Below are 18,638 nucleotides of genomic sequence, written 5' to 3'. Positions count from 1 at the left end.
ACTATCTCATCTATGAGATCTTTTATACAAACCTCATGGTAACCACTAAACAAAAAATCAGAACAGAGACACAAATGATAAATAAAGAGAAAACTGAGAAACCCATCATAGAGAGCCACCAAACTGAATTGGCAGTGTGAAATAAATGGGATGAGAAACAAGTGAAATACAAAACAACTAGAAAACAAGGAATAAGATGGCAGCATTAAGCCCTCATATATCAATAATCACTCTAAATGTAAATGAATTGAATTCCTCAATCAAAAGACACAGACTGGCTGGATAGATTAATAAACAAGACCCAACAATTTACTGCCTCCAAGAAACACATCACAGCTCTAAAGATAAACACAGGCTTAGAGTGAAGGGATGGAAGACGATACTCCAAGCTAATGATAAACAAAAGAAAGTAGGTGTTGTCATACATACATCAAAGTAGACTTCAAGAAAAAAAGACAATGAGAGATAAAGAGGGGCAGTATATAATGATAAAAGAGACATTCCACTAAGAGTACATAACACTTATAAGTATACATGCACCTAACACAGGTACACCAAAGTACAGAAAGCAACTATTAACTGACCTAAAAGGAGACCTTAATAGCAAGACAATAATAGTAAGGGACCTTAACACCCCACTGTCATTAATGGATACATCAACTAGACAGAAAGTCAACAAGTAAATAGTGGAACTAAATGAAAAACTACACCAGATGGACTTAATAGATATATATAGAACACTCCATCCAAAATAAGCAGAATACACATTCTTCTCATGTGCACATGGAACATTCTCAAAGATAGACCATATGTTGGGAAACAAGGCAAGCTTCAATAAATTTAAGAAGATTGAAATCATATAAAGCACCTTTTCTGACCATAATGCTATGAAACTAGAAATCAACTACAAGATAAAAGCTGGGAAATTTACAAATATGTGGAGACTAAACAACGTGCTACTGAACAACCAATGGATCATTGAACAAATTAAAGGAGAAATCAAAGAATATCTTGAGAAAAATGAAAATGAAAATACACCATACCAACTCATATGGGATGCAGCAAAAACGGTCATAAGAGGAAAATTCATACCAATACAGACCCATCTCAACAAACAAGAAAAATATCAAATAAACAATCTTAAACTACACCTAACAGAACTACCCTTTCTGCATTTGCTCAAGACCAGGTCTTAGAACAGACCTTCTGCTTCTTCTGAAGCAGGGTATAGTCAAGTTTTTTCAATTCCCTATATTATTAATCACCCATCCTAATAGAAAAGTTGTGTTGGTTTTTCTTTTTTGTCTGACTTGCCATTGCACTCTTCCTCCATTCCTCTCATCTCTAAAGGTGAGAGAGATTGGTGAGAGAGGTTGGACCACTCAACAGGTATGTTGAGTGGTCCAATGACCAAAAGGTTAGCATCTGGAAACATGCAGGGTGGTTAGTAAGGTAGCAAATGTTGGCGGTGGCTAATATTAGAAATAATGAATATTTCCAGATATTTTGTGGACAGTGTGAATGCCTGCTCACATGATAAATGTAACTTTAATAAATGGTTGGATTATAACAGAAGGCTCTGTACTTTCCACTGATAAAGATGTCCCAAGGACAAGTGAACATTTCTGTGCAGTGGAAGTATAGATCACTTTTTTCCCCCAGGTTGTGGTTATCGTGCTCTCAATCACATGCTAGTTTCATATCTAAAATCTAAGGCTTTGTTCCTATAATCAAGCTCTAAACTATACTGAAACTTCATTCCATGCTCCAGATAAAAATTAACTTAAAAAAAAAAGCCAAGCAAAATCAGCCACTAGAGGCTAAAAACCTAAGGGAACCCTTGGCATTCTCATAGTGTTGGTGGATAAATGTTGAGTTCAGTTTCCTCAAAGGAGGCGAAAATATGGTAAACCCAGCTCTTAGCTGAGACCCATGAATGGCCATGGCATTGGAGTGAAGAGAGAGACCAGCAATAACAAAGTCTGAAGCCCAGGAATCATTGTGGGAAAGCACAGCTAGGGCTCCATCCTTGCGGTAAAGAAGGATAGGTGCTTTCCCAAAGGGCAGGAAGATTTCTTTATTGTCTTATTCTCAATTATCACGCACCATCTGTACATCAGGTAGCACGTAGAAACCTCAACTAACTTGTAGGCCTATCTCAGTAAAGTCATTGCAAAAAAGTTCTTGGTAAATCTACTTTTGTCTGAAAGTGGGCTTGCCTCAGCAATCTGGAGATGATTGATGAGTCAGAGGTGTATAAATCAATGATTGCTGTTATGTAAGAAAAAAACTATCTTAAATATGTTTAGTTCTGTTCTGGGGACCTTGAGAGCTGTCTACCTGGGTGGAATACGAAGGAAAGAAAAAGCAAAGAAACTAACAGTGGCCACGCCCATGCACAGTGTTGGGAACTTTCCAATATATTTTTTCCATTGACCCTCACAACAAATAAGTACCAATGTGGACAAATGACTTATCCAGTATCATACAGCAAGGCAGTGGCACAATCAGGATTCTGCCCCAGACATGTCTGATTTCAGCCCTAGAGTGAATTCCCCCAAGCTTGGCTGGCGAAGCTTCTGGCCTCCTGACAACAATGTCAATCTTCTGGCCAGGAAGCAGAGGAGGGACATATTTCATACTCAGCCTGGTTGGCAGTTGAGGGTTATGGGTAGGATGAGCATGTCCTCAGGCCCTGGCATCCTGAAGACAAGATCCTGCTGGCCCTTTACCAGTGTTGTCTGATGTTTTGCTAGAACAGATGTAGAGAAAACAACTCAATTGAGATGCTCACATGGCAGTAAACTCCCACCATGTCAGGACAAGGACATGGGGACATTCATGCAGATTCATCTAACCTCTTCAAGACAACATCTTTGTTTATAGCACAATGCCCACTTCGAAGAGATTGGAGGGGTGTCACGATTCTCTGAACATCAGCCAAGATCAGTGATCACTGCCTCTGAGAAGGCAAGATGTCAAGTTGACTGAAGCTATTTGCAGGTGCTCAGGTCCAGTTCCTTTCACTATGATGCCTGGGTTCCTTAAAACCATGTGCAAGAATCCTCTCTGGAAGTGGCCTCAAAATGTCTTTAGGACTTCCTTACTCCAGTCCTCTTTTGTCTCCTTTCCATGGAAAGGAGAAGTGGAGATCAGAGCCCCTGTCCCAGTTCTTATTGAATCTATGGGAAAAATGAATAGCAAGTGAGAGAGAGGAACAATTACAGTTAGAAAGTGCAACTTCTCCATCTCTCCCAGCAGAACTAATGAGTCTGCAATTTGATTCTATTAATTTACCACTGATTGAGCGCAAAAGTTGTGCCTGCACAGGGCAAAAGGTGAGGGATAAAAATATCAAGCTTGCTGTTCTCAAGATGTGCAGAGTGGAGAAGAGTTAAAGCAATTGAAAAGAGGTAAACTTGTTAATATTAGATACCTTATAGTAAAATAAATGAGGTTGAAGGCAACACTAAACCATTTGTTTGAAAGGAGGGGTGACACGGTCTTTAACAAAATAGTTTCCCACTCAGCCAGGCAAACATACTCAGAATGGAAGGGAACGTTCAATCAATGCTTTCTGAGGTTCAAATGTGTTAAGTAGGCATGGTTTCTCTAGTTCACTCAAACCACCCAAGTCCCAGCGTGGTGCATGGGGCCAAACCCTGAGACTCCCAGGGCAGATCTTGGGAAGATCCTCAGGTTGACTTAGAGCAGCGCTTCTCAAAATATGATCCCCGACACGAGCAACATCAGCATCACCTGGGAACTTGTTTGAAATGCAACTTCTTGGACTTCACCTCAGATCTACTGATGAGCAACTCAAGAGGTGGGCCCAACAATCTCTGCTCCATCAAGACCTCTAGGTAATTCTGATGGATGCTATATCTCAGAATCTCAGCCATGGAGCATCTCACATATGTTGGCCAACAGAACCTTAATTTTTTGTTTCCTGGAATATTAATCCCTAGAGTAATTTGAGACAATATGTATTTATGTAAAATCGAAAGAGAGCTCTGTGACCAGATCCTGGAGTGTGCTTCCACCAGGAATGTTCATCTCCCAGATGCCTCACACTTTCTCCCTCACCTCCTTCAGATGTAGGCTGAAACATTCCCTCTTCAGTGAGGTCATTCCTGTACATCCTAATTAAAACTGCAACCTCGACCTACCTCCTGCCTTTGTTTTTCTCTATGGTATTTATCACCTTCTGATATACTTTATATTTTACTGCTTTATTTGGTTTATTATTTCTCTCCCCTCACTAAAAGATAAACTTCAAGAGGGCAGGAATTTTTATCTGTTTTCCTCATTGATGTATCCTTGGTGCCAAGAATAGTGCTTGACACAAAATGTGTTTTCAACAAGAGGTTTATGAGTGAATGACCATGATTGTAAGAATTGGTCACTGGGAGGACCTTGTCAAATGACGATCAATGAGGTAAATAGATTCCTGGGCAAGTCCAGGTCAGAGATGATGAAGTGGCAATGGAATTGAAGAGAAGATGGGTTCCAGAGTCCAGGTTCAAGAAAGAACCATCAGCAAAGAAAAGAGAACTTCAGTGAGATCTAACTTGCATTGCATCGTATTTTTAATCTCCAGGGTACAAGAGTTTCCCAGGCAATGTGGGGGAAAAAAACAGAAGCACTGGGTACTGGAAGCAAGTGAATTATTCCCTTCAATGGGGGAGCAAAGCCTTTTCTATGAGGGGACCCAAAAATCCCACTAACACTGAGGTTCAAAGCAATATCACTCCAAGAAGAACTTGTGTTCCACTGGGGATCGAGAGTTTATGTGACTTAAGAGGAGGGAAGGAGACTATAACTATGAAATGTCACTTAACAGCCAACAAGGGGTGAGGAAGAGATGGATCTGGTGGAGGGGGGTGTCAAAAGGATGAAACAGACGTGTCTAAATCCTGTTCATTGGTTTGCACATAAATGACCACACTCACCGGAACACAGATAAGCAAGCATTTTACTAAGATTTAGAGTATGGGCATGCAGGAGCAGAGAGGATGTGAAAAGGATGCTCAGCTTCTGTGGACTAGATGGGGGTACCAGGAGAGGACCAGATGATGTCTATATCCCTTCCAGCAGTAACAGAGAGGCTCCACATCCTTCATGAAGCGCAGTTGGGTGGGGTCTGCAGCTTTGAGCAGGATGCTCAGGCTTAGAGACAGAGCAGACTCTCCCAGACTGAGTTCCCATTGATGTATCAGCTGAATATGAATTTGGGAGAGGGAAATGTGTGAGCCATGGTGACGAGGAGAGATGATGGTGCTCTGTCCTGGATCCCAGGCCTCATGTGATCCAGCCCTGGGGAATTTTTCCAACTTTTCATAACTACTACTTACTTAGTGCTCACCAAATGTATTAGTTTCCCATTTCTGCTGTAACAGATTGCCACAAATTAAGTAGCTTGACAACATGAAACTAGTATCTTACAGTTCTGGATGTCAGAATTCTGAAATCAGTTTCACTGTGTTAAAATCTCAGTGTCAGTAAGCCAGCAATCCTGCTGGAGGCTCTAGAGAAGAATCCATTTCCTTGCCTTTTCCAGCTTCTAGAGGCACCAGCGTTCCTGGGCTCATGGTCCCTTTCTCCATTTTCAAAGACAGCAGTGTAATCCCTTCCCTCGTCTCTGACCTCTGCTCTGTCCTTTCTTCTCTCTCTGACCATGGTGTTCCTTCCTCTCTCTTATAGGGACCTCTGTGATCCATTGGGTACCCAGATAATCCAGGATAGTCTCTTATCCCAAAATCCTTAATGTTTTTTTTTGTGAGGAAGATCGGCACTGAGCTAACATCTGTGCCCATCTTCCTCTACTTTATATGGGATGCCACCACAGCATGGCTTGACAAGCAGTGCATCAGTGCACACCCGGGATCGGAACCTGGGAACCCTGGGCCGCTGAAGCTGAGCGCACACACTTAACTGCTTACACCACCAGGCTGGACCCCCAAAATCCTTAATTTAATCACATCTGCAAAGTCCCTTTACCATGTAAGGTAACATATTCACATGTTCCAGGGTTTAGGACGTGGACATCTCTGGGGACCATTATTCAGCCTACCTCACCCCATCACAAACTCCATTTGAATGTAAGGATATAAATAAATTGCAATTCCTTGACCCACCAAACAAGTTCAAGTATCCTATTGAACACCTTTTGCTCACACAGTAGAAACAAAGAATTTAATGGATGAGAGTCAAGCTGTCAAAAATAAATAGAGCACAGTGTATGGTTTCCCATCAGTCAGTCCACAAACCTCTGTTGATGGTCTGATACAATCTCACAGGAGAAATCCGTGGGTTTTTTGAGACACAAAGGGGAATGGGAAGTTATAAGAGTAGGTCAGCTACCTACTGGCTCAGAGACAAACACCCATGTTGAATTGGGTTGGAAACATTGACTGAGTTCTTACCTGAATCCTCACCTGAGCCCTTACCTGAGTCCAAGCTTGGTCGCTCCCAGTGCAGAAGAGAAATATAACCGACCTGCCATGAACCAGGGGAATGGCTCTGAGAACCCAATTTCCCCCTCCCTCAACCCCAGAATGACCCCCTAAAATAGGAGCGGAAACAGATCCATCTGATTCTCCGTCCTGCCCAACCTTCTCTAATTAAAGGGAAAAACCAGAATTTACCAGGTGGACTCTAAATCTCATCTTCTGAGAAGCCCTCCACAGCACCTTCACTCAGAACAGGGCATTCCTCATGGTCTCAACAGGCAGAAAAAGATTGAGGAACTTCAACATCAGGTTGGATGAGTCCAGAGCAAATGAGCTGGCAAAGGGCAGCAGGTGGCCACACCTTGTCCCTTCTGAAGAGAAATCTGAGAGTAGATGAGGCAGAAGATTAGCTAGAAGCCCTCTTCTCTCTCACACACACACACACACACACACACACACACACACACACAGTCACCCTCATGCATTCAGTTGAGGGGTGGAGCAATCAAGGCTCTGTAGAGTTTAGATTTGGAAGAGCCTCTACAGACCATCTCATTCCACACCCTCGGTTAGGAGAGGAGAAGTAAAGAAGTGACTTGCCAAGGCCACACGGCCACTTGGAGATAAAAGCTGGACTAGGAGGCGGATTCCTGGTTACTGATTCTATGCCCTTGCTATAGCTACGTCCCACAGTGGGTGTTGTCACAGAAGCCCTGGGCTGGGACACACTCTCTGCCTGTGTCCTCTTCTCCCACCAGCCCCCAGTGCACACCAGATCTCATGGTACACAATGAGCACAGCCCTGCCATGGACCCTCTTCCTGAGAAGGCCCCTGTGGTGGCCTGGGTGAGCAAGCGCTCCATTCAGAGGAGACACGAGGAGCAGGATTTACCAACAACAGAGCTGCCAGAAGCCAGCAGAGGAGCCCACACCAAAGCCACAGTCACCTTCATTAGTGGGTGGATGGCACTTTCTCCGTGCTTCCTGGGCCAGGTGCAAGGGACACTGAACTGAAATGTAGACACGGACTGAACTGAACTCTTAGAGCTTCCCTGGGGTTCCTCCCAGAGGAGCAGGTGAAGGGGACTTCCCTCCGTGGGACTGGGAACCATGTCCTGTACCTGTTCCATGTGGGGAGACTGAGTGTGTGTGTGTGTCTGTGTCTATGTGTGTGTCTAGGTCTGTGTCTACATGTGTGTCTGTCTGGTGTCTCTGTGTGTATGTCTGTGTGTTTGAGTGTGTGTGTGTGTGCATGTCTGTGGCTATGTGTGTGTTTGTGTTTGTATGTCTGCCTGTCTTATTTGTCTCTGTGTCTGTGTCTACGTGTGAGTCTGAGTGTATGTCTGCGCGTGTGTCTGTGTGTCTGTATGTGTCTCTGTGTCTATGTCTACATGTGTGTCTGTGAGTGTCTGTGTGCCTGAGTGTTTGTGTCTGTGTTTCGTGTGTATTTGAGTGTGTGTGTACTCACACAGGAGGGAGGTGCTCTCAGGTGCCAAGTGAGCAGGATGTGGTTCAAGAAGGTCAATGTGGTGGGATGCCTGTCAGCAGAGGGTCAAAACTGGGGGAGATTGGTCAGAGACCATAACTACAACAACTTGTGTGCTTGTGGGCTGGTACCCACCATGGCCTCAGGATTTCGAGGTTTTTCTCAGCCTCAGCCCTAACCTCTGGAGCTGAGATACCCTGTTGAATCAGACCCTCCTGGACCAGGTGGCTCTCCCACACTGGTGGGGGACCATGGTACAGCGCATTAGAAACTGAAGCCCCAAGGTCCCAGAAAGCAGAGAATGGTGGACAATAACACACACACAGGGAGAATGTCATGAGCAGATGAAAGCAGAGATTGGAGTGATGCAGCAGAAGCCAAGGAATGACAAAGATTCTCAGCAAACCAGCAGAAGCCAAGAGAGAGGCCTGGCACAGATTCTCCCTCACAGCCTTGTAGGAACCAACCCTGCTGACACCTTGATTTCAGACTTCTGTCCCCCAGAACTGTGATATAATTAGTTTCTGTTGTTTAAGCCACCCAGTTAGTGGTAAATTGTTCCAGAGCCCCAGAAAATTAATACGTGTGTCACGGCACAGAGTACGTGCTCATAAAGTGTGTGCTCAATAAGCACCCATGTTGTTATTAATATCAGCGAACCCAAAACTCACTGTGTCCAGGACTGTGACATAATTAACTATTTGCCCACAAGTCCAATTCACGTGAGATCTCTTGAACCGGTTCAAAGTCAATGTTGATAATCTTTTGGAATTTGCAACTTAAACAAGCCTCAGAGTTGAAACCAGAATTGCCCAGGAATTGCGGTTTGGAGATTTAAAGGAAGGACAAGCTTATGGGTCAAAACTATTTCCAAAATAATACTAAGATGTTATTTGCATTTTTCACTGTGTTAACAGTTGCACTGTGGTGCAAAAGCAATGATGGATATAACTGCTGGTGCTTTCGGTTCCAGGTTGCAACTTACCTTAAGGAACTACTAGTCACATTTGAATGAAGTACCAAAGAAGACTGTCTATGATTGCCTGGAAAAGTCTATTAAAATACTCCTCCCTGTTCCAGCTCAATATCTGTGTGAGTACAGATCTTCTCCACATATGTGATCAAAACAACATATCGCAACAGATTGCAGAAGCAGATATAAGCCTCCAGCTGCTGTCATCAAGTCAGAAATTCAAAATATTTGCAAAAATACAGAGAAACGCCACCCTTCTCACTATTTATTGTTTTGGAAAATATATTTTTCATGAAAATGTTTTTATGTTAACATGTAATGGTTAACTTGCTTTTTTATTTATTTATTTATTTTTTGTTTTTGTTTTTTTTAAATTTTTTGTTTATTGCAGTAACATTGGTTTATAACATTGTAAAAATTTCAGGTGTACATCATTGTACTTCTATTTCTGCATAGATTACATCATGTTCACCACCAAAATACTAATTACAACCCATCACCACACACATGTACCGAATTATCCCTTTCACCCTCCTCCCTCCCCCCTTCCCCTCCGGTAACCACCAATCCAATCTCTGTCCCTATGTGTTTGTTTATTGTTGTTATTATCTACTACTTAATGAAGGAAATCATACGGTATTTGACCTTCTCCCTCTGACTTATTTCACTTTGCATTATACCCTCAATGTCCATCCATGTTGTCACAAATGGCTGGATTTCATCGTTTCTTATGGCTGAGTAGTATTCCATTAACTTGCTTTTTTAATGAATTAATAAGTCAACAGTTTAACTTTAATGTGGTAAATGTTGATGACCCACACAATACTCTTTGGGGCTCACTGTAAATTTAATGAATATAAAGAGAGCCCTGAGACCAAAAGTTTGAGAATTACTGAGATAACTCCAACTCACCCTAAGGTCCCTGTCTTTCAGATGGAGAAATGGAAGCCCAGAGTGACACAAGTCCATGCATGCTGCCCACAACCTAGAGAATCCTGACACCAGTCCTGGGACCATCACATCAACAGTGTACAGGATGGTTTGGAGCCATGTGACTAACCGGGACTATCTGCCAGCCTCAAGGACCTCTCCAGAAAGATCCATCTCCTGACACATTGTCTCTCTCCCCCCTCCATCTTCATTTTCCCTGCCTCTGTCACCCCAGCTCCCTCATCCAGAACAGCTGATAGCAACCCCTACCTGACTGCAAGCTCAGTTCATGTCACACCCTGGGCTGGTCTCTCCCAAAGCAGGAAATCCACCTGCCGCCTCCATCCCCAACATCAGTTCAACCTTAAAACCAGACGCTGTCAGGCATGTGGTACCTCCTCCTGGTCTCCATCCCTGGCAGACTGGAGTTCTGTGCATGCTGGGCCAAGGTTGGTCAATGTTCCCAGCATCCTTAGAAAGTCTTTTTGCCTTCAGGACCTCAGGCTGATTCACAACACACACATCCTCAGGTCGGGGCTCACTTGTGTTCCACTAATTCTGTGCCCTTCACAGGATGGCAGCATTTCAAAGAAGAGGCTACATCCTGATGTCATCCCTCCCTTCCCAAACTTCATGTGTTCCCAAGTCTGTGCTCCAGCTGTGATAAGGCTGTGGCAGCCCCCACCTACATCAGGCCTCTAGCTTTCTCTTTGGTGACCTTGATGTGAGAGACTGTTTGGATTCATTTTCCCCAAAGCCAAAGGGAGAAGGATGAGACTTGCTGGGAAGTGGATGGGAATTGTTACCTTCAGTAGGTCTACAGGCCCAAGATGCTAGGACAGCTGGTGCCCTCAATAGTGCAGGGGAGCCCACCACAACCAGCTTCAGACATTAACAAAAAATAAAGGCTCCATTCTAAAACATGTCTTGTGGTCTAACAGACTGAATTTATGATGCCAGGGGAAACAATATGTTTACACCAAGGAATGGTGACTCCAGGATCCCATCTTTGATGTCCTGGAGGCAGAATCAAATCATATGGCTTTGTGCACTGGAGCTTGATAAGTGTTTGTTGACTGCCAGAAATAACCTTAATATCCCTCAAGAGGATTTTGTGATATTCACAGACCTTTCTTCATTCCTGATATACCGGTCAGCCTACTTGATTACACGCAAGAGAAATCGACTCTAGCTGACATAGACAAAAAAGAGATAAATTGGAAGGATATAAGGGTGTTCAATTATGATGATATAAGGAACTGTTACAATGCAACAAAAGACAAATAACCCAACTAGAAAATCAACAAAGGATCTGAATGGATATTTCTCCAAAGACGATATACAAATGACAAAAAAACAAACGAAAAGATGCTAAGCATCATTACTTAACAGGGAAATGCAAATCAAAACCACAGTGAGATTCCACCTCACAAACACTAGGATGGCTATAATCAAAAAGACAGAAAATATCAGTGTTGGTGAGGATATGGAGAAATTGGAACGCTCATACATTGCTGCGGGAACGTAAAATGGTGCAACTGCTTTGGGGCAACAAAGAAAGGGATGAAAATACCAAGGTCCTCCCCTCAAGATGTGCAGAGTGCAGATATTTTAAAGAAGTGAAAACATGTTAAAATTAGGTCCACTTTAATAACATAAATGAGACTTCAACCAACACTAAGCCTTTCATTGGAAGGGAGGAGTAACAGGGTCTTTAATAAAATGGTTTCCCTCTTAGCCAGCACACCCACTGGGAATGGGAAAGAATGTTCAAGCCATGCTTTGCTAAGGTTCAAATGTGGTGATGATTGGGGTGGTTTCTTTAGTCCATTCAAATTCTGCAAGCACGGCCTTGGAGCATCTCCTATGTACCCTCAGGCCTTAGAATAAAGACTGAAAGCAATCAGAACTTTCAAGCCATTTAAGCTCCTAGTGCTCTTAACACTAAGGAAATTATAAGGGTCTTATGATCTCTGTGCCAGGATCCACAGCAAGAGTCCAACACGTAGGTTCTAACATTTCTCACCTCTGTTATTGATTTCTAGTTTTATTCCACTGTGGTGGGAAAAGATACTTGATATGATTTCTATTGTCTTACATTGTTAAGACGTGTTTTTTGACCTAACATGTAATCACTCCTGGAAAACGTTCCCTGTGTGCTTGAGAAGAATATGTATTCTATTGCTGTTGGGTGGAATGTTCTGTAATGTCTATTAGGTCCCTTTGATCTATGGTGTTGTTCAAGTCTACAGATTTTCTGTTGATTACCTGTCTGGGTGTTCTATCCATAATTGAGAGTAGGCTATTAAAGTCTCCTACAATTATTGTATGGCTGTCCATCTCTCCCTTCAGTTTAGTCTATGTTTGCATGATATAATTAGACACCCTGATGTTATAACTTCCTGATGAATTGACCCTTTTATCAGTATATAATGACCTTCTCTGTCTCTTATGACAGTTGTTGACTTAAAGTCTATTTTATCTGAGTTAAGTATTGCCAATCCTGCTCTCTTTTGGTTACAATTGGTATGGAATATCTTTTTCCATCCTTTCACTTTCAGCCTATGTGTTTCCTAAAATACAAATCGAGTCTCTTGTAGACAGCTTTTTTTTTTATCTCTTCAGTTATACTATGTCTTTTGATTGGAGAGTTTAATCTATTTAGGGTTGAAAATAATTATTAGTATTGATGAACTTACTCTTGCTATTATCCTTATTGTTTTCTCTCTGATTTTCATTGTTTTGTCTTTATTTACCTCTCTTGTGGTTTTTCGTTGTGATTCATCGATTTTTTTGTAGAAATTTGCTTAGATTTCTTTTGCTTTTTTAAATCTGCTATTGGTGTTTTCTTTGTGGTTATCATGAGGCTTACAAAAATTATATTATAGTTGTAACAGTCTATTTGATCTCATAACAACTTAATGTCACTTGCATAGCTAAACTTCACTTTTCCTGCTACCTCCTCACACTTTATCTTATGGACATCCCACATTACCTCTTGTCATATTGTGTGTCCCTTAACATACTTATGTAGTTATATTTATTTTTAATACTTTTGTCTTTTAAACTTTATACTGGAATTATAGGTGATTTACACACAACCATTACAGTATTACAGTATTCTATATTTGTCTATATATTTACCTTTTCCCATGACTTTTATACTGTCATATACTTTTATGTAGCTGTTTAGCATCTTTTTGTTTCAATGAAAAATTCTGTTTGGCATTTTTTGTAAAATAAATTGAGTGGTGATGAAATCTCTCAGCTTATATTTGTCTGGGAAAGTCTTTATCTATCTTTCATGTTTTGCAAGGATTTTAAACTTTATTCTAAGAACAATGTTAAAGAAGCAAATTGTTGTCCTCCAGTACACAGTGGTTTTAAAATTTTTTGTATTTAAACTGGCAGTTCATCTGGTATAGTCTCCCATCCTCAGCCATATGATCATTAAGGTGTGTCTACTCTTTCATCATATGCCTGTTGAATTTATATGTACACGGCAGTAAAATTGGCTGTGCTTAACGTTACCAATTTTCTTATGCTATTTTCTTCAAAGTAGAATTGTTGAATCCTTCCCTTCACTTTTGTCAGGGTAGTTTTGATGGGTATAGTATCCTTGGTTGGCTGTATTTTCTTTCAGCACTTTGAATATATCATCCCACTATCTTCTGATCTACAAGGTTTCTGCTGAAACATCCACTGATTGTCTTATGGGACTTCCTCCTATGAGATGAGTTGCTTTTCAACTGCCTGTTTCAAAATTCTCTTTGTTTTTACTTTGACAATTTGATTATAATGTGTCTTAGAGTAGATTTCTTTCAATTCATCCTAATGGGCTTCTTTGGGCTTCATAAATCTGGATGTCCCTTACCCTTCCCAGATTCAGGACGATGTCAGCCATTACTTCCTTAATTAAATTTCTACCCAGAGTCCTCTCAGAGTAGTGAGTGTGCACACTCTCATTCAGTGGTCTATAGCCCACTAACCAACACCTTAAGCTAAGGTCAATCCTTGGAGTAATACTCTTGTAAGTGTTCATGCTCTCCCTGGATCTCCTCACACAATCAGTGTTGGGTGCAGGATCCATTTACCACCAGTGTCTCTTGAGCTGAGGCACTGCTCCAGACCTCCGACTCCACAACACTTCATCCAGTCTTGATTAAGATCCTCAGATCCATCCATGCCCCTGATGGAAAATTTTAATTCCACTGGGGAATTCACAATGGGATATATGTTCCCCTAAACAATGTGCAGAGGTAATCTCCTCCTTCTATCAGGACACTGAGCATTGCTGTGAATATTCACTTTTCCCCAACTTGAGTCTTGACTAAGTTGGCTTTTCCCTGGGAAAATCAAAAGTCACCTGTGACAGGCCCTATTAGCCAATTGGTGTCTCTGTTTTCACCACCTGGGAGTAGTTTCCCCTCACCCCCACTGAGCCAATACTCCAGTGGTCAGTGATGAGTTTCCCAGTGGTCTTTAGGTGGGGGCTGGGCTGGGAAGCTTATGGCTCAAAGACTCTTTTCAGACATTCTCATCACCCTCAAGCTACTTTGAACCCTTTCTCTGGAATGTTCATTGCCCAGACAGTTTTAGGAGCTTTCAGTTACACTGCCTCCCTCATGGTAGGGTCCCTTTGCAACTGCAGGGATCTGACATATTTGGCTATGGGCCTTCCTTCAGAGCCAACCCCCTCTTCTTGGGCCCTTAGCTTCCTGCTATTTGGCATGGGAATTCTGAAACTGCTGCATCCCTTTATGTCCATCTCCAATATTTATGTCAACACTCCAATCTCCTTGACAGTCTGGCACTTGCCCTGTCAAAACAACCCTCCACCATTCAACTCTGAAGAGTAATGCAGGCACAAGTCCCCTCAGTCTGACACTCTCCACCTGTATCATCAGACGAGTGGTGCACCCAGGAAACACATGACCGTGTGTATAGGTGCCCTCATTCCCCTGGGGCCACTCAGTCATATTCCGAGGCAGACACAGGCCAAAGAGGTCAAAGTGCTGAGACTGAGGCGGGGTAGGGGCCTTCCTGGGCCTGCCAGATGTAGAGATTTACACCCAATTCTGCACTCCTGGGAAGGCATCTCCTTGGAGCTGCCATTGCTCAGCATCATGAGGCCTTTCCTTTCTGCTAAGCTGGTGAGCCGTCTACTAGAGAAAGAGAATTTCAGTGATGCAATCATGTTTCTCCTTCTGACTCCCCACCACAGGGTCATCTGCTCCTCCATCAAACATACACTCCTCACTGGAAGATTGTAGACACCCCATATCAGATGAGCCAGCACTTATCTCTGAGCAGATGCATATTTCTGCATATCCAGTTGTATGTCTCCACTTCCTGCATCTGACTCCTTCATTTTCCTCTCCTCTCAGGGCCCAAAACAAAGAGGGTGGACTGAGGTTCCAGTTTCTTGGGAGCAGAGAGAGCCAGTATCTCCTCCCTCCACAGGGAGGATACACCAAAAGCATCAAGAACTGAGCATAGTCCTTGAGTTCTTAGTTAATAATAATGTGTGTGTGTGTGATAGGCGGGAACTTAGATGTAGGTTCAAGGAAACAGTCAATTTGCCTGGGTCGAATGTTGTCATGGGCCCTGAGGTGTTTTGGAGAAGGGGAGGGGAGGGCCTCATTATGACTTTTGGGAGTCTTAGGTTCCTTTGGCCACTTCTCCATAAAAACATATTAAATATTGTATCTTACCACTGCATTGGTATAAAGACAAATATACCCCACATTGGTTCACTGATACATATTTATTAACCATAGTCACTTTTGGTTAATAGTTTTAAAGAAATTATAACATTTTGTGGAACTCTGAAATTGTGGTGTGCCTAATTCTCTGTATGCGTTATACCTGGTGGAAGAACCAGCCCTGGTGGGAGCTGAATTGTCCTGAGAAAGAGTCAGGGGTCTTCCTGGGTGAGAGGACAGCACAGGAAGGAAGAGGATCCTGCTGAGGTGTGAGCAGAAGAGGTGGCACTAACTTATCACTGGTGACAGGATTGTGGGGACAGATAAAGTAAGGAGAGCTCAGGTTCAGTGACAACTTGCTTGCTTTGCTTTATTCCTACAGAACACACACATTTCCCTCAACCTTCATTTCTTTGTGGGTCACTGTGGGAATGAGCAAATGGACCACATTGCCACTTGCAGGGACGGGACTAGGAAGCATCACTCTATTTAGGGGGCACCAAAAATCTCAGTAATTAGGGTACATAACACTTTAATAAAATGTTTTTAAATATCCAAAATAATGCCATATATCAAATTTTAAAATCAACGCAGGATTGACCCCTGCTTTAGATGAGTCACCTTCCTTGCTGGCTCTATTCCCGGCCCTGCACACCTGAATCAGGGCAGTGAGAGCCGGGAGAGGAGCCTCGCCATGGTGCTCAGGACTCAGGGTGGAGATGAAGCCTGCAGTGGCTCAGGAACCTGAGCAGGAGCCAACCAGCAGAACCTCAGTGCCTGAGGACATCAGAGACAGTCTCAGAGGAGGCAAGGTGGTGAGAGGAGGAAGAGAGAGGATCGAGGTCGGGCTACAGATGTGAAGGAACAATGGCTTTTCAGATTCTTCAATCCCTCACCCACAAGTTCTTTTTTTTTTTTTTTTTTGGTGAGGAAGACTGGCCCTGAGCTAACATCCATGCTGATCTTCCTCCACTTTATGTGGGATGCCTGCCACAGCATGGCCTGACAAGCAATGCGTTGGTACGCGCCTGGGATCCGGACCGGGTGCCAGCAGCGGAGCGAGCGCACTTAACCGCTACGCCACAGGGCCGGCCCCCCTCACCCACAAGTTCTTAATGGATAATTGTGTGTGTGTGCACAAGCACACATATGCGATATAAGAGGCTCTCTAAGGCCTCCATTGTAATCAGATAACAAAAAAAGAACTTTAGGTTTTGCTGATACTTTATTGAAATGAAAATGTACAGGAGGTTTCAACAATTGTCCTGCAGTTTGTAATTCAAAAGACAAAAAAAGAAAGAAAATTTGCGGTTTACAGCAATAGACAGTTGATTTCTGACCGTTCTCTGTAGTCCTCTGAGCCAAAGATCTTGTGGAAAGTTAATACAGAGCACACCAAAAACTCTGGTATATCGATTGCTGGAAAACAAACACAGAGACATCACTTAGATTTTCAGTTCTCTCTTACTAAGTAAAATCTTGTAAAACAAACATTCTCATAACTGCCTCAAGATTCTGTAATCCTTGAAGATGGTTTTTTGAGACACTAGTCTGCCATCTGCTCGCTAATTGAATGAAAACTTTGTTTCTCGATCCCTAACTTGTTGTGATTCATTGGCTCAGATCGTGGCAAGCAGAGCAAACCCATTGCTTGGTAACACCATGATCTGCCCTTTTTGTTCATGGGGTCTTTAATTAATGGTCAAGGGATTCAATTATTTATGCTAACAAATTTTGATTGCTTGAAAGTGCATCTTAAATTCTTTAAATAAGATGTATGGAATCTTCCTTAAATAGAATTTTTTGGACTCTATGGAAAAATTCTTAAGAGTGTTTCATGATTTGTTTCTATGAAGAAGGGGACATTTTTTGCTGATGACTCCTAAAAGTGAGGAAATTCTTGAGAATCAGATGTTTTAACCTGATAGAAAATGTGCGTGTGTGTGTGTGTGTCTGTGGGTGTGTGTGTGTGTGAGGGTGTGTGTGTACTGGAAAGCTGAGGAGTAGGTAAGCCTTTGTCTGAGCATTCTTTCCCTCTTTTGTCTTTTTCATTTAACATTCACTAAAGATTCCACAAAGTGAAGAGGTAAATCAGTATTGGGGCCTTGATGGCTTTCTTGATGTCAAAGTATTCACACTCACCAACAATTAAATTCACTGAAATAAAATAATGTATCTTCACCATTGCTCTGGCATAATTGGTGACAAACTTCGAGCCTGCGTCTCCCTGACCAGTGGTTTGAAAGCACATAAGAAAAAACCGAAATTACCTGCATCACTCTGATATTGTTCAGAGTTTCATTTGACTGGTTGAGAAAACATTGCTTCAGTTCCACTGCGGCCTTTGCAGTGGCATCATCCGACACATACTCGCGAATAGCTGCCAAATACTCAGTCGTGGACAGTGAGGGATCAATTGTCTCTTCAACCACTTCCTCGAGAACTGCGCAGCCAGAACCTGGGATGAAAGCATGCAAAAGTGGGCTCAATTATGGAGCTATGGACCCTTTTTTGGGTGTACCTATGTTTGTCATCTTTTTACATCACAGTAAAGACATACATTCAGAGAGATTATGGTGAATGGTCTTGAGTTTTCAACTCTAGAAGAGTAAATTCAGGATCTGGGATTTCCTTTGGCCCTAAAACATCTGCCCATACCCCTCCTCCACCTTCCATCCTTCAATAGTCCAGAGAAGCCAAACACTGTGTAGCCGTGAAAAAAATGGACAATGGAGAAATGAGATGACTTACACAGGGGTTTGAGGACTGCGGATTCTTCCATAGGGGTCCTGAAAATAGTCTTTAGCCCAAAGCTTACTGTCCCTGTCAGTACTCACCTGCATAGCAGTAGAGGGGGAGGGCCACCAGCATGAGGACTGTCACCAGCTTCATGGTGGAGGCAGCTTTTGTTGGCTGGTCTCCGATGTGGCCTGGAAGAAGGAAGTCACTCTGGAGAGGAGCACCCAGAACTCCTCCTTTTATTCTTCTGGTCGCCACCTTAATCCCTCCCATAAATGGGGGAATGAGTCACACGATAAACCTGGCATTGATCCTTTCTACTATGTTTTTTGGTATTGGACCAGGATAAGACA

At 42.7% G+C, this 18,638-nt stretch overlaps 1 protein-coding gene across 1 annotated transcript in view; it reads right to left on the bottom strand.

Annotated features, from left to right (window-relative positions):
- Window positions 1–18,438, bottom strand: part of LOC101396131 (mammaglobin-A-like) — a 58,943-nt gene extending 40,505 nt beyond the window's left edge. Inside the window, exons 1-2 of the mRNA XM_087423177.1 lie at window positions 18,384–18,438; window positions 17,817–18,004 (exon numbers count right to left, since the gene is read on the bottom strand). Of these exons, the coding sequence (XP_087279303.1) occupies window positions 17,817–18,004; window positions 18,384–18,438 (243 nt within the window). The remainder of the gene's footprint in view (window positions 1–17,816; window positions 18,005–18,383) is intronic.
- Window positions 18,439–18,638: the final 200 nt, after the last annotated feature.

This window comes from Ceratotherium simum, chromosome 34, assembly GCF_057802395.1.
Source record: "Ceratotherium simum simum isolate JZ-2026a chromosome 34, ASM5780239v1, whole genome shotgun sequence".
NCBI lineage: Eukaryota > Metazoa > Chordata > Mammalia > Perissodactyla > Rhinocerotidae > Ceratotherium > Ceratotherium simum.
Note: the sequence above shows the minus strand (reverse complement) of the source record. Positions and strands in the feature narration are given on the sequence as shown.